General features: G+C 42.0%; 1 protein-coding gene across 9 annotated transcripts in view; it reads right to left on the bottom strand.

Moving 5' to 3' along the window:
* tead3b (TEA domain family member 3 b) overlaps positions 1-14,155 on the bottom strand; it is a 43,007-nt gene that overhangs the window by 10,597 nt on the left and 18,255 nt on the right. For 4 of the 9 annotated variants that reach the window (XM_033626742.2, XM_033626743.2, XM_033626744.2 and 1 more), the window contains 3 exons: positions 5,050-5,114; positions 2,168-2,230; positions 1,954-2,016 (listed from right to left, as the gene is read on the bottom strand). In XM_033626742.2, coding sequence (XP_033482633.1) covers positions 1,954-2,016; positions 2,168-2,230; positions 5,050-5,114 — 191 coding nt within the window. The remainder of the gene's footprint in view (positions 1-1,953; positions 2,017-2,167; positions 2,231-5,049; positions 5,115-14,155) is intronic. The other 5 variants (XM_033626745.2, XM_033626748.2, XM_033626749.2 and 2 more) reach the window with 2 other exon arrangements.

The following is a 14,155-nucleotide window of genomic DNA, read 5'->3' as shown; positions in this document are numbered from 1 at the left end:
GACGCCTTTTGGTAATTGTTTTTAATGAGAATGAAGTTTTTTGCTCACAGTTTTTGCGTAACGATGCACCTCACATTTTTGCCAGAGCACACTGAAATCCAGTTACAGTTAAAAAAAACTTCAACTCAGAGCGAAAAGGTTTTTCTCCATTGTCCAATCGGACAATGTGGTGGTCTTAACAAGTTCACAGTTGGCAAACAATGGAGGAGAAACTGGTGGTAGAAACAGTCATCATCAAGGTGAAGCTCCTGGACCAACTGGTGGTACTCCCCATGATCCACCCTCTTTTTAGGGTCTCATGTACCCACACAGATCTCTGTTTCCCTGTGCCATACAAACTATTTGCTGACAGCCTCTCACCCTCAACCAGAGCTACAAAAACATCAACGGTAGATTGATTACACGGGACGGTCCGTGTAAGGACATGATGTTTTTGTTGCTGTTGTTTTGTTTTTTTTACTACTGGCATTCAATTTTTTAAAAAAAAGGAAGTGCGGTGCGCCTCGCGCTTTGCAACCTGTGTGATCGGGGCCTTAAAGTGACAAAGATACCAAAAGAGTACTTCACTTGATACCTTTTTTTCTACTTTATTCGATACCCATAATATGAACGGAGGGACATAGTAGAGCCATACTTTCCAATATCGTGGTGGCATTTGGTTGCTGAACTGTAATAACACCACGCTCAACTTCACCACACCACAGACTGTACGGGTTGTAGCTGCTGCAGTAGAGGGCCAATCACATATTGCATTAAATCAATGGGCACATGTTGTGATTGGCTGCAAGCAAAACCTAACGAATAGTAATTTTTTCTAAACCTGGATACAAAAAAGAACTGAACGTAGGTATCGTTTGACTGGAGAAGTTTTGATACTACTTGGGTTGTTTCAACAGATACCTTAAAGGTACTGCATGCCGATACCCAGCCCTACTTACTGGTGAGGTCTTCTAACTTTTGAATAGAGAAGGTTATTTGTGTGCTGACTATGAACAGGACAGCACTTTGTATTCAAGATAAGTTTGGCATTTGTGGAAAGATTAGAAACTTGTAACACTGGATGAACAAGTTGAGTGTTCCTACTGTACGTTATATAATCACTTTTTGATGTCAGAGTTTATGTTTTGTAAGGAAGTAAGGAGCCACTGCAGAGTGAACTGAACTACATCTGACACCACTGAAAGATGGCTAATCTATCTTTTACGGTTTCATTTCAAACAAAGTATGTCACTAGCAGATGCTGGTGTCCACTATAGGGTTATTCTGCATAAAGGGGTTAATTTAAATTGAAGTTAGACTACTGCAGTGTATTTACAAGAGTCTGCATTACACATATGTGAAAATGCAAAAACGATAAAAACAGGAGTGACAGGAAGGACAGAAAGATCTATAAACAAGTCAAAGGAGTCATATGATGAAGATTAATGTTTTTTTTTTTAACAAAACAGATTACAAACACATTAAAGGAACTAAAGGCATCAAAGTAGAGAGAGTTTTAGGGAGAGAGGAAGTCTTAGAGAACAGAGTATGCTGCAGAGGCATGGCTGGCACAGAGGACAGATACAGAGCTGGAGCAACATGCAGCTAAATGACTGTTCGCTTGGCTCATCATAACGGCGTGTGTAGCATTCCTTAAAAGCCAGAAACGTTATCATTATTCAGTTGCGATACTTTGACTACTGAGTGGTGAGATTAGTCTTATAATGCAGCTCTGACCTACAGCAGAAGTTAAAAAGCTGCATGCATGGTACAGAAGCACTGTGGATATATCAGAATTAACTCTTTGGGATTTGTCGTTAAACAGTGTATTTAACTTGCCAAGCTTGCATCCACGGATCTAGCAGGAACTGGCCTTGCCTCAAATCAAGGACTGATAATGATATGCATTGATTAAGTGGTTAGTGCGAAGCCAAGCCTTTACCAGCCCCGCCGAGCCCGCGGTGAAGCGCATACCTTTAGCTTTGACTGGATCTCGCGAGATTTTCTCCGGGCGAGAACCTGCAAGTGGCTAGAAACCTGCACAGAAGAATAGCCAAGAGGAGGGAAGAGGAAAAGGAGTCAGGGAGAGACAGATACGAGGGAGGAAAGAGAGAGAGAGAGAAGCCGTAACCAAAGAGGAAAGAGACGCCCAGTCAGTGTTGCCGGGAGGCAGGTTGGTGGCACCTACCTTTATACCCGCCTGGTATTCACGAACTTTCTTCCGTGCTAACACCTGTATGTGACTAGACACCTAAAGGGGTGTGAAACAGTTTTTGAGCATAAAAAAATACATGCACTCAGATGCATGCACACACACATGCACACACACTTACAGAGATAATATACACAGCAAGAGCTCACAGTTCAAGCAAACAATCAAAGTTGATTTAAAGGATAAGGCTGGGATATTCTATATTCAACAAATCAAAGACAAAACCATCACTAAACTGATCATCATAACAACTATTCTTTGTGCAACTTAAGTCTGACTTAAATTATTCCTTACAGACCTGTACTGTTGTCTAAACCAGCGGTTCCCAACTGTTGGGTCATGGTCCAAACGTGGGCTGCAGGCTCTTTCTGAATGGACTACAGGTGGACTGCAAACTCTTTATTTTTAAGTACAATGAATTTCCAGCACAGAGCTTTTATTTTGTAGTATCGCTGACTCTTTCTTGACAGAAAGAAGCAAACTACCTCGATGACACGGTCAAAAGCAAGTGTGACGCTTAACATATCAAACTGTGTGGACCTCATACTAATGACTAAGGAGAAAAGTGGACCCTGTGGCTGAACCAGTTGGGAACCAATGATCTTAAGCCTATTAAAAAATGTTTCATCATTATGAGTAACATGAGCACTGGAGTTTATTTTTAGTTAATCCCAAGCAGCAACCTTGGGGCTTAAAATGGAACCAACGCCGAAGTGCCAAAAACTGCAGTTCCTCGAAAGGCTACTTGAGGCTGGCTCCAAAAGTGAGTAATTCGACACTGACATGTGTTAAAATGTCAAACTTTACAGCAGAACACAAACATGTTTTCAGTATATAAAAAAAAAAACAGTAGCTATAGCCCCTTTTACACTGCCAGATTTTCCGCAAATGTTGGGCCATTTTGCCGGCCAGCTGCGAACGTTTAGACACACAGACACACCAATTTTCCGCCTCGTAGGGTAGACATATTGGCGGAACTTTTTTAGTTTAAAAACAAGAGGCGGCCTTCTGCAATGGGAGGGGCTGTTGATGACTTGTGGGAGGAGCTGTTGATGACGCCGCACGTGCGACCCACTGGTGGTGAATAAACAGGAAACAGCTGATAGCAGGAATTAGCAAGCAGCTAGTAGCAAGAGGGAAACGCAAACCTGACAGACACTGTAAAGATGAGCAACTGGGGAGACAAGGAATTGCGCGCCCTCCTTGTCCTCGCAAACGAAGAGGCCATCGACCATCAGATGACAGGAACGGGAGAATCGCTGAAGGACTGACCAGCCGCGGCTTCCCTCCTACGTCACTGTTTACGTCACACGCTGAGCTACACGTTTTGTTACTTGCTCGCGCCCCCCATTGCCCCGAAAAAGGCGCATTCTGTATAAACAAAAGTAGGCAGGCGGCATTTTGCTGCACTTCCCGATTTTGTTTTTATACTGCCAATGCTGAAAAAAGACTAATTGGGCTTTCCTGCAAATTTGTGCAATTCCTATCTAAAAAGGGCTTATGACAACTATAGGGGGATGATTCTTTTATATCGCTCACCCACTTAAATGTTTTTAAGGCTTAAAGTTACGCAAAGTAAGGGCGTGGCTGCTTTGAGTGACATGTAGGTGCAGTTCGTTGACAAGTCAAGATGACCATGTTAGTCAGGTAACATAACCATGGCGTAACCACAAATTTACAGAGTATAGTCATAGCTGAAGCTGTCGCTTTTTCAATGTGTTTTCAGTTTATGAAAGTTAACTGTAACATTTTGGTCACCTTCAAAAGTCTTGTTCAGCATTTGGTTGTACTGAAAGACCCTCTACTGCAGTGGTTCCCAACTGGTGGGTTGCGGTCCAGAAGTGGGTCAATGCAAGCGACTTGTCAACGTGTCAAGTTTGTAAAAAACACATTTTAAATTGAAGCACAGTGAATTTCCAGCACAGAGTTTTTATTTTGAGGTGCCGTTTCCTGCTGTAGAGTGAGTGACTAACGGACAGCTACTTGACAGAGACAACGAACTAGCTCGATGACATGGTCAAATGCAAGTATGACGCAGAACATATTTAACTGTGTGGACTTTGAACTACTGACCGGGGAGAAATCTGGACTGCTTGGCTGCACCAGTTGGGAACCACTGCTCTACGGTGTGAGATCGTCAGTTTTTCTGTAATTTACATTTTTAAACCTGTTTTCGCTAGTGAAAATTAGAACTAGCATTATCACAGTTAACCATAGCTGTTAATACCCTGTGTTAACCAAGCTAGCAGCTAACATTAGGGTTAGCTCCACCCTTTCGTCCACATATGATCACTTCTTGCTCCAAAAAACCAAGGTGACAATGGACAAAATGCCAAACTCAAAGCTTCAAAATGGGAGTCCACAAACCAACAGGTGATGTCATGGTGGCTCTGTCCATTATTTTTATACAGACTATGGTTAATCACACATACACCAACCTGCTGTTGTAAATACCCACGAGGTCACTGAATGTGTAGTAATCCGCAGATAAAAATAGTCCCCAACAAGCACTATTTACTCTAGTTTGAGTACTGTGTACTTAAAACTGTAGTGCCCGGCTAGTTTCGGAAATTACTTTGCCTTCGTTAAGAAAATGAAAAACGCCAGAGTAGGTTATTCAAAGGCTGTTTAAAGAAGAACAATCACATTGAATGATAATAAAAAATTATATGTAATAAAACCAGCCCTATCCTTTAAATAACTTGTAATCCACTAAGCAGGACATCAGCAACTATGAATCCTTTTATAAAACAGTTGTTGCAGTTCTGAATAGTTTTCAAACTTCTGTCTTTTACTGTCAGTCACTAAAACCAAACTCATGCATAATTATTCCAATCCAATAATCAAAACTTGTTTACCTGTTTTCTTGTGCGGGTTTTGCCCGTCCTCAGCTTGATGTACCTTGCTATCAATTCATTGCGACCTGGAACACAAAACAGGAAGTACGGTCAAAAACAAAAACAAGGACATAGGAATACATGACAATCAAGTAGTGTTTGAACGTTTGCTGATGATACCCTGAAATGAACAGAAGGTGGCACTCTTGTTATATGTTGAGTACACATCTTACAGCAGTGTGACCTTTCCCAGAGCTCCTCAGACTCAGGGCAAACACATTTTTCTCAGAGGTCACAGGCCATAACAACACCTCTGTTTCCTTTGGGAGACTGTATTTAAAATTTAGTTTCTTCTTTAAAATAAGACAGTGATTTAAAGGCTGATTTACTTGTTTTACTCCAAAGTTTTCATTAGCTCGTTTCACACCTCCTTATTGTCTGCTCACGGGGCCCTGCAGCCTAATTATAGAGAGCGCTTAGAAAACAGAACCATGTTTTTCATGACATAACATCTACTTTCGAGATTCTGCACAAACAGGTTGTGCGGAGAACAGGCTTCTATTCTGGGCTTTCATGGTCTTCTTAACATTCAGTGCCGTGCACGAGATTTAACAAGCACTGCCTCTTCAGCAAAGTGCAGCTGGGATCAAGAAAAAAAATCATCTTTGGTGTATAAGAAGTGCAAAAAGCATTATTGTGCTGTCTCAAAGGAAAATCAGTCCATCAGTGTTTTTTACTTCTTTTCTTTGCCAAGTCACGTTTACTGGGTTTCTGTGGCTGAGAACTGGGCCAAAGGGAGAGGTTGAACCGCTGTATCATTATGAATAATGACCTAAACTCTTCGAAACTTGCTGACAGAAATTTACACCAACAAAAACTGGTCAAGATGTGCCTTCTGTAACACACACAGACGCACACAATAGACTGTGTGTCTAGGAAATTTAGCGTATCCACACACATAATGACAGGAGAAACAAGTCCTGTTTTTTCACACACTCTTTAGCACTTGGCCTCCAGAAGGCCCTGGTTAGTGCAATTACCATAAAAGTACTGCAGGCCATCTCCAGCAGGCTTGCAGCCCTCACCGTACTCTCTCCAACCAGTCAGCCCGGCGGTCGGCCAGCAGAGCAGAGCTGAACTGTCTGCCGATACTGAGCTAGCCCGTCCCCCCTCTGCCCCAGGCCAAGGATGGACACGCCCGCTCCAGCGCCTCCGCATTCCTAGCATTCCTCTAAGCCTGTCACATCTGTGCTAGCCAGTCTGATTGGCCTGGGCCTGTGAACACAGCCAGAGCTCAGGCGAACACACACATGCACTTCCAGCTCAGGGAAAAGCAGGGGTTAGAGCCGGGGTGAGGGCCATTAGGTTGCGGTAGGGGGTCGTCGGTTAGAGGGGCAAAAGGGGCAGCTGATGCTGTAACTCTTGGAGGAAACACAAAGCCATAACTGTCTCTGCCAACAACTGCCACCTGGCAGCAAAGCAGCCCCCTTTTCCCAAAACAACACCACTATGTGACCCTGCACTCAACGGACAGCAGCACCTGCTGCCGACCATCCCAGCAGAGGATGACAGAGAAAGAACAATGCCAGTCCGACCCCTGCGCAACTGTCACTCTCAATCTCTTCAGCTGAGGAGCAGACGGGGAAAAACATTACATCGTCCCAACCACAGAGTTCTGCTATGAATTTCACAGATATCTCATTGCAAAGTGTGTGTGAGATACAGTATGAAATACAGTTTGACTAAGAAGATAAGAACATCTCGAAGAATGCTGAGGTGCACTCAGGGCTGTTGGTGAAACTGTAAATTCACAACAGACTTCAGGACTCTCCACGCAATTAATTCTAAATAGTAAGACCATACACATTTTTTGTAACGGGTTTTACAGCAGTGTTGAGCACAGAAATTATACAGCATGGTAAATCAAAAATGTGTTTTGTTCATCTGTTGAACAGTGCAGTTCTGTGGTTGTGAGCTGAGACGATATCTTCAGTTTTTTTCCACAACATCTGGTTGGTTTGTGATATTTAAAATACAGCTTTTGTTTTACGTGACATACAGTTTGCTGCTGAGACAGCGCTTTGAAGAGGGCCGGACAAATAACTCAAACAGCGTTTGATTTCAAAGTTTCAAATAAACTTTTACAAAGCTGAATGTTAAAATGATTTGTAAATTAAGCTGTGAGACAGATTCTCAGACACTAGTTTTTCTGCTCTGTAGAAAAAGACAAACTGGATCATGATGCCTCTGCCACATACTGGACAGAGCCTCAATCCCTAAAGGCACTAATCACTAAAAAGAATTGTTGGTCACTGGGCGAAAGCAAAAGATTTCAGAAACACTGAGGTAATCAGTCCCAAATCCCTTATCCTCCACTTCACACCCTTGCATCAAATTTTGAGAACCACAGCATACAAGACATTTTGAGAGGTAACATAATCACTCAGGAGACCTGTGTTCAACCCCAGTCCTGCTGAACAGATCTGATTCAGCAGGCTCTGGATCACTAAAATCAGTTGATGCATCCAGAAACAAACACTGGATGTGATTTATTAAGTTTAAAAAACAAAATCACAACCTGACACAATATTTTAAGAGTCCCGAGACTTCAAAGCAGCAGCTGCACATTTTATGCCTGGTGTTCTTGGAGCAGTGACCCAGTAGGACTGGTTATATTAGCGGTTATTTTTTAGACACATTCTGCTCTCTCAAACCCCAGAGAGAATACAGGACATAATCTCTGTGTTGTCAATGGCAGCTGCAACCGTGGCAGCCGAGATCTGCTCAGACTTGACGTGCTGGAGGTCTGAGAGACGGTGAAAAGGCTGGTCCACACAGCAGGGGGACACGACAGGTGCGTACAAACAGACACACAGTTGCACAATCGCGTGCACAGCCTTGTTTGTCCTCGTACTCGCTGTCTTTCCCTCTCTTCTCGAGCTGCTTATGATTCCCCTGTCGATTGCTCAACACCCGCTCAGATCGCTGCAGGCTGCCATTCTTAACCTCTTCCCTGACAGGACACGCCTATCTTTTTCTTTTACTACATGACCGCTGGAATTTTCCACTTCCACGCTAAGATAGTGAGCAAAAAGGTAATCTCTCCTCACTCTCCGTTCCCCCCTCTCCCCCTCTCTGTCTCTCTCCTGAACCCTTTCTCCACCCATATTCTCTCCCCTCCTCCCTTCTCATAACATTGAGGTAATCCTAAATTGCTAACATACTGCTCAGCCATGACTGAAAACATTCCTAACATCTCAGTGAGGGGGCTGACAGGGAAGGCCTGCTCAGTCATCATTACAGAGCGCTCGGCCCCCCTCTGTTTTACCTCCGCACACATCTTTGCTCGCAACTATACATATGCACTGAACCTTCTGCTAATTCCTAATGTGGCCTGCAAAGGTCAAAACAGACATAAGCCTCCCTCCAGCACTGCAATCTTTTTTTCTTTGTACCCAGAGTGCTTTGCAGTGGTGACAGCTGCAGGGCTGAGAGAGGGAGAGGTGTGTGCTCGGGGGTTGACATACCTGTCGAGGCCAGAAAACGCAGGGGAACAACATGTCAGTACAGCCCCGAAGCAAAACAAGACAGGCAACATTTTTTTGACACACACGCATCTTCTGAAGACACTTCCTCTGAACTTTGCCTGTAAAATGTGCCAACTATTCATTTCACCAAGACGGAATACCTCTGTGCTGAAACTACTCTGTAGATTTTTGGACAGTTTTTGTTCATTACTTTCTGAAAAAACATGAGCGGAAAATCAAAAGCAATCAAGCATGCAAGTTTGTTTGCTTGCAGAGGTTTAGATCAGAAGTTTGGCACCACTTTCAGATCTGTCTGTTAAATATAAGGCTGCGTTCACATGAAATCAGACAGACAACACCTCCAAACAATGTGACAGAATGGCAGGACGGTAAAACAAAACCACATGGTCATATGCTGCATTATTTACAAAGAAAGGAATAAAACATATTGAATTATTATTTCTTGCTTGTTATTTTATCAAATTTTTCAAGTAATGTCCAGTGATTGTCCAGATTGCCTGATTTTTTTAGCCTTGTGTGAAGAAACTACGCAACATTGGCTTATTCTGTCACAGTGGACGGCAACAAGTTAAAATATTCTAACTTTAAATGGCAATGTTGTCTACTGTTACAGTTCCCATTATTCTTTGCTGGCCTCACTTAATTTAAACGTCCTGCTTTCGTCCATTAAAATGATATCCAGTTCACCGTCTACCGTCTAACGCAGAATGAGGCTACAGCTAGGTTAGCTTAGCTTAGCATAAAGACTGTAAACAGAGGGAAACAACTAGCCTGCCTCTGTTGAAAGGCAGCACACCCACCTGCCAGCACAATGAAAAGCTCAATAACTAATGTGTTATACCTTGTTTGTTTAATCAGTACATAAAAAGTGACATTTTGTGGTTTTACAGGGTTTGTGGACCAGGCTATTTCTTGGCAAGGGGCAGTGACTACCTGTTCCTGCACTTGACCACCTTGTATTTACAGTGTGCGGACTAAATGAGATAGAACTTGTTAATAAGTGAGTTAAAGAAGTGCTGGTAAATGGATTTTGTTTCCTTTGGACAAAGCCAGGTTAGATGTTTCAGACTGTTTTAAGTCTTTATGCTAAGCTAAGCTAACTAGCTGCTGGTTGTATGTTCACTGTGCAGATATGAGAGTGGTATCAAGTTGATTATGCTCGTATCAAGAATGAATTCATGAAAGTTGTGGTAGATTTGACGCTTTTAAAAAGTCATAGTAATAATAATGATAATGCACATTTAATGAAAAAGGTTCTACAGGCAGTGAAAGATAGCAAACAAGAGCTGAGCTTCTCAAAGTGTTGTTCATGTTCTGACACAACTGATGTGATTATTAACATGTGTGACTTATAAAAATTAAAATGTGTTCTTTTGAACTCTTAGTCAACCCCGAGCTACGTAAACGACTGGCAATGCTTCTGGGAAGTCTAGACAGGTTTGTAGAGCACAGAACACACATGGACAATGCAGTCATCTTGCTAAGGCAATGGAAATTTGCAAAAGGTTTCCCACCAAATGAGAAAAAAAAAGTCCTGGCAGAAAAAGTGGAATTCCCAATGGGAGGGATGACTAGCCTTCTTTTGAAGGCCACTGGGAGTCTGAGACTGCAAGGTAGACAGTATTACATACAGTGCAATCGTTAACATTCCCCTAACCTCACGTCAGGGCAGCTTTTAGATGTCTGAGGTAATCACCTTGTGAGACGACTTCTTCTGGGGCATGCCTTGGCTCTGCCCATGGAGCCTCAGATGACTTATTGTAAGCGGAGAGGGTGTTTAGTGCTCTAGAAAAAAACAGGCCTCTAAAAGGGGTCCTGACAGTTTGTTGCTAAGGGGGCAGGTTTGTGCACGGCCGGCCTCTTTGTTGACATTCTCATGACGAATGTATGGAGCCTGGGACACAACACCGCACTGCTAAACAGGGCTGGAGAGTTGTTTAGGTAAATTTAGAGATGCCTGCAGTGATCTGTGCTTCAGATGTGCACACCAATAAAAGCATGTTGTAAACTAGTTGTGGCATCCTGAAAATTATAGAATAACTTAACTAATACTGTCATTTCCCTTGGATACAGTTTGAGATTTTCATGCTACAACAACCATCTTAGAAAATACTGCAGTGTCACGTTACAACTGAAACTTGAAACCTTTTCTCAAATTAAGTATCTGTAAAAACATCTCCTGTTTAAAAATCAGTAAAATAAAGGTGAGAGTCTCCTTTCAGTTCCATTTTTTTTCAATGCAAGATAAGCAAATGTATGTATGTATGTATGTATGTATGATAACCATCAATTTTTATACCACAGTATGCCTTTAAATCAATATATCACTGCAACCCTACCCTCATGTCTGCCGAAAATAAACTTTTAGTTGGTTTAATTAGATTAACTGTAATCAGAAATGACTACATTTATTACTAAATTACATCAGAAATGCGTCTTGTAAGAAGACCAAGTGTGGTGTCATTCATTTCTGTTTTTTCATTGTAGGTTGATCTGTCAATTAATTTCATAATGAATTAAAGAGGCCCTATATATATATATATATGTGTGTATATATATATATATGTGTGTGTGTGTATATATATATATATAGGTCTCAAGAAAAAAATGTTTACATGCTTTAATGTTAAAAACACCTGTGCTCATGCTGCTCTATTTATGGGCCTGTCTCTTTAAGACCCCGACCTGAAAAAGCCCAGTTTGCTCTGATTGGTCAGTATTTAAGTCTTGCATATCTCAGTGTCTCTGCACCGTCACTGCGGCCTAGGGAATGACTAATGTGAAGATCGGCACTTTTTCACCACAAAAAATCCCCAGTAAAATATTCTAAACACAACCAGACATGTTCCAGCAGGAATATTCTCTGAAATCGGGGAAAAATTTACAACATCTGCAACTAAGATTAGCCTTAATGTTTCATTGACGTTAGCATGTAGTAGGGCTGCCACGATTAGTTGACTAATCGATGACTAATCGACTATCAAAATAATCGGTGACTATTTTAGTAGTCGACTAATCGGTTTGAGTCATTTTTCATAGAAAAGTACTATAAAAGTACCCCAAAATACTCTTACTGTAGCTTTTTATGTTCAGATATTGGCAGCTTTACACACTCTCCCGTGACAGTGAACTAAAACCCTTTGGCATGAGTATGAAACAAGACATTAGATGACGTAATTTTGGGGTTTGGGCGAGACAGACCGACATTTTTCAACATTTTAACGCATTTTTCGATGAAATGATTAGTCGACTAATCGAAGAAATAATCGACAGATTAGTCAACAATGAAAATAATCGTTAGTGGCAGCCCTAGCATGTAGCTTCATTTAGCAGTGTAGGCTACATAATGTAAACACTTGCAGTAGTGTGCCAAGAGCAGATGACCATATAGAGAAATGCTAGAGTAGAAAAAACATTGGAAACTGAGTATTCAGAACAGTCTAAAGATGAAGTTTAGCTCACAGGGATTACTTCTACATACATTTACCTCATTATTGAAACCTTGACCAGCTGTACTACAAACATGCAACATCGTAACACTATGTATAAGACACAAAATAGAGAAAAACTTAAGAGGTCTGCTTTAATGGGGCGGCAGTTGCTCATTCTTTAAGGACTTGACCTGGAAACCGAAGGTGGTTCAAGTCCCTGTATGGACCAAGTATGTAGTGTGGACTTGTTACTGGAGAGGTGCCAGTTCGCCCCCTGGGCACTGCTAAGGTGCTCCTGAGCAAGGCACCAAACCACCAACTGCCCAGGGCACCCGCCCAATGCAGCCCCCCGACCCTGACATCCCTCCATTGAAAGCATGCATAGGCCCTGTTTGTGCATGTGTTTGTGTGTATATCGGGCCTGTGTGTATGTGATAAAAGGGTGAAAAACATTGAATTTCCTCTCAGTAATTACAAAAATATATCTTCTTCTTAATTAACTTTTATGTCTGCGTCAGAAAATAGTGAAAAATGCCGTGAGCCCAAGATGATTTTTTTAAATGTCTTGTTATGTCGACCAACAGTCCAAAACCCAGAAATATTTAAGTAACAATCAGAGCAAAGCTGAGAATCATGACATTAGAGAAGGTGGAATCAGCAAAGCAAGCAGGCATCTTTGCTTGTTAAATGACTTGCATGATTAAAGAACCAGAAAAACAAACAGCTGTTGACTGATTTTCTGTTTCTTGTCTCCTCCCCTCTCTGCTCCTTATAACCGGATCAGAGGAACAACAGAAGCTCAAACAGTGGCTGAGTTATCTCAGGTATGCGCTTGTCCTTGAATATCCAAAATCTGCCCGACGAAAGAGAAGATGAGATTCCATCTCGGGTGAATCACGCCAAAAGAATCCTATCTGACGTCAACAGCAGAGAAGCCACCCCCAAAAAAAGTGCTTAAAAAACAAACACTAATGCTTCTAAAATACACAGCCCGTCACAGACTTTGGTGGCGATGATTGATGGTTTTTCTGGTTGCTTTGAAGCCAGAATCAGTTTCAAGTTTTTGGGACATGATGGGCAATAATTAAAGGGCATGAAAGTCCTACAAAGCATGGCTTGAGGGAGTTGAATTACGATGGTGAAAATAACATAATTTCACAAAACCAAAAAGAGGTTTGTTGAGGACAACGGCATGTTAAACAGCGAGGAAGGCAGCACAGTTCCTGTCAATCAACACATGCTGCTTTTCAGCAAAAATTCCAGCCTCAAATGCTAAATCTAATTAGGAAGAGCGTGCAACAATAGGAATGGGAAAGTGGGTTCAAAATAATGAAAGACAAATGCGTTCAATTCCCTACACCTGGATGTCAGTGATTCTACCAGTGAACTTGCCAACATATCCATCTGGAGTTTTTCAGGGCATTAAAGGCTCAACACCTGCAATTTAATGAACACGCTGCAGGAAACAGCATTACTATTCTGAAACCATATGGATGTTTAAAATCTTCAACATGCCAATGTGATGTTTTTGTTCCTGAGTCTCGATTCACGCTGTGCTAATTATTGCCAATTTAACCTAGCCATCCAGCATCAAACGAAAACACTTCTCCAGAAACCAGCTTCAACCAGTCACCTACAGGCAAAACTCTCCCAGTGATACCGGTTTGTGGGGAGAAATGACGTTCAGCGATAAAAAACACAAAGAGCAGGTTTTGCGACTGAACGTGTAGCGAGGAAGAGAAGAGGCCATAAAACAGTGGGCATAAAAAACAGGCTGTAAAGAAAAACACTCTGAAGAAAGAGACAGGTGTAAATCAAGAGGAGAGGAGTGGAGATGCTCTCAGGACAGCAATAACCAGCTCTGAGAGCACTGGTGTGACTGGAAGAACCTGCCCTTGGGTCACAGCTCAACAGGTACAGACTTGTTTAGGAGAGCTGAGAGTGGAAAGAAAACATTCACCTCTGTGTCAAAGCTGTGACACGAGCACGAGAGGAAGAGAAGTATTTTTCTCATTTCTTTTTAGGGCACTATGGTGGGTTTTCTTTTAGCCACAAATCTCTGTGGAATGGGTGGTTTTCTCATTTTTGTGCATTCATTATGGGACTGATTTCCATGTAATTGTTGTTCTTTTGTTGCCCTGGCTGTTA

Source organism: Epinephelus lanceolatus, chromosome 1, assembly GCF_041903045.1.
Source record: "Epinephelus lanceolatus isolate andai-2023 chromosome 1, ASM4190304v1, whole genome shotgun sequence".
Taxonomy (NCBI): domain Eukaryota; kingdom Metazoa; phylum Chordata; class Actinopteri; order Perciformes; family Serranidae; genus Epinephelus; species Epinephelus lanceolatus.
Note: the sequence above shows the minus strand (reverse complement) of the source record. Positions and strands in the feature narration are given on the sequence as shown.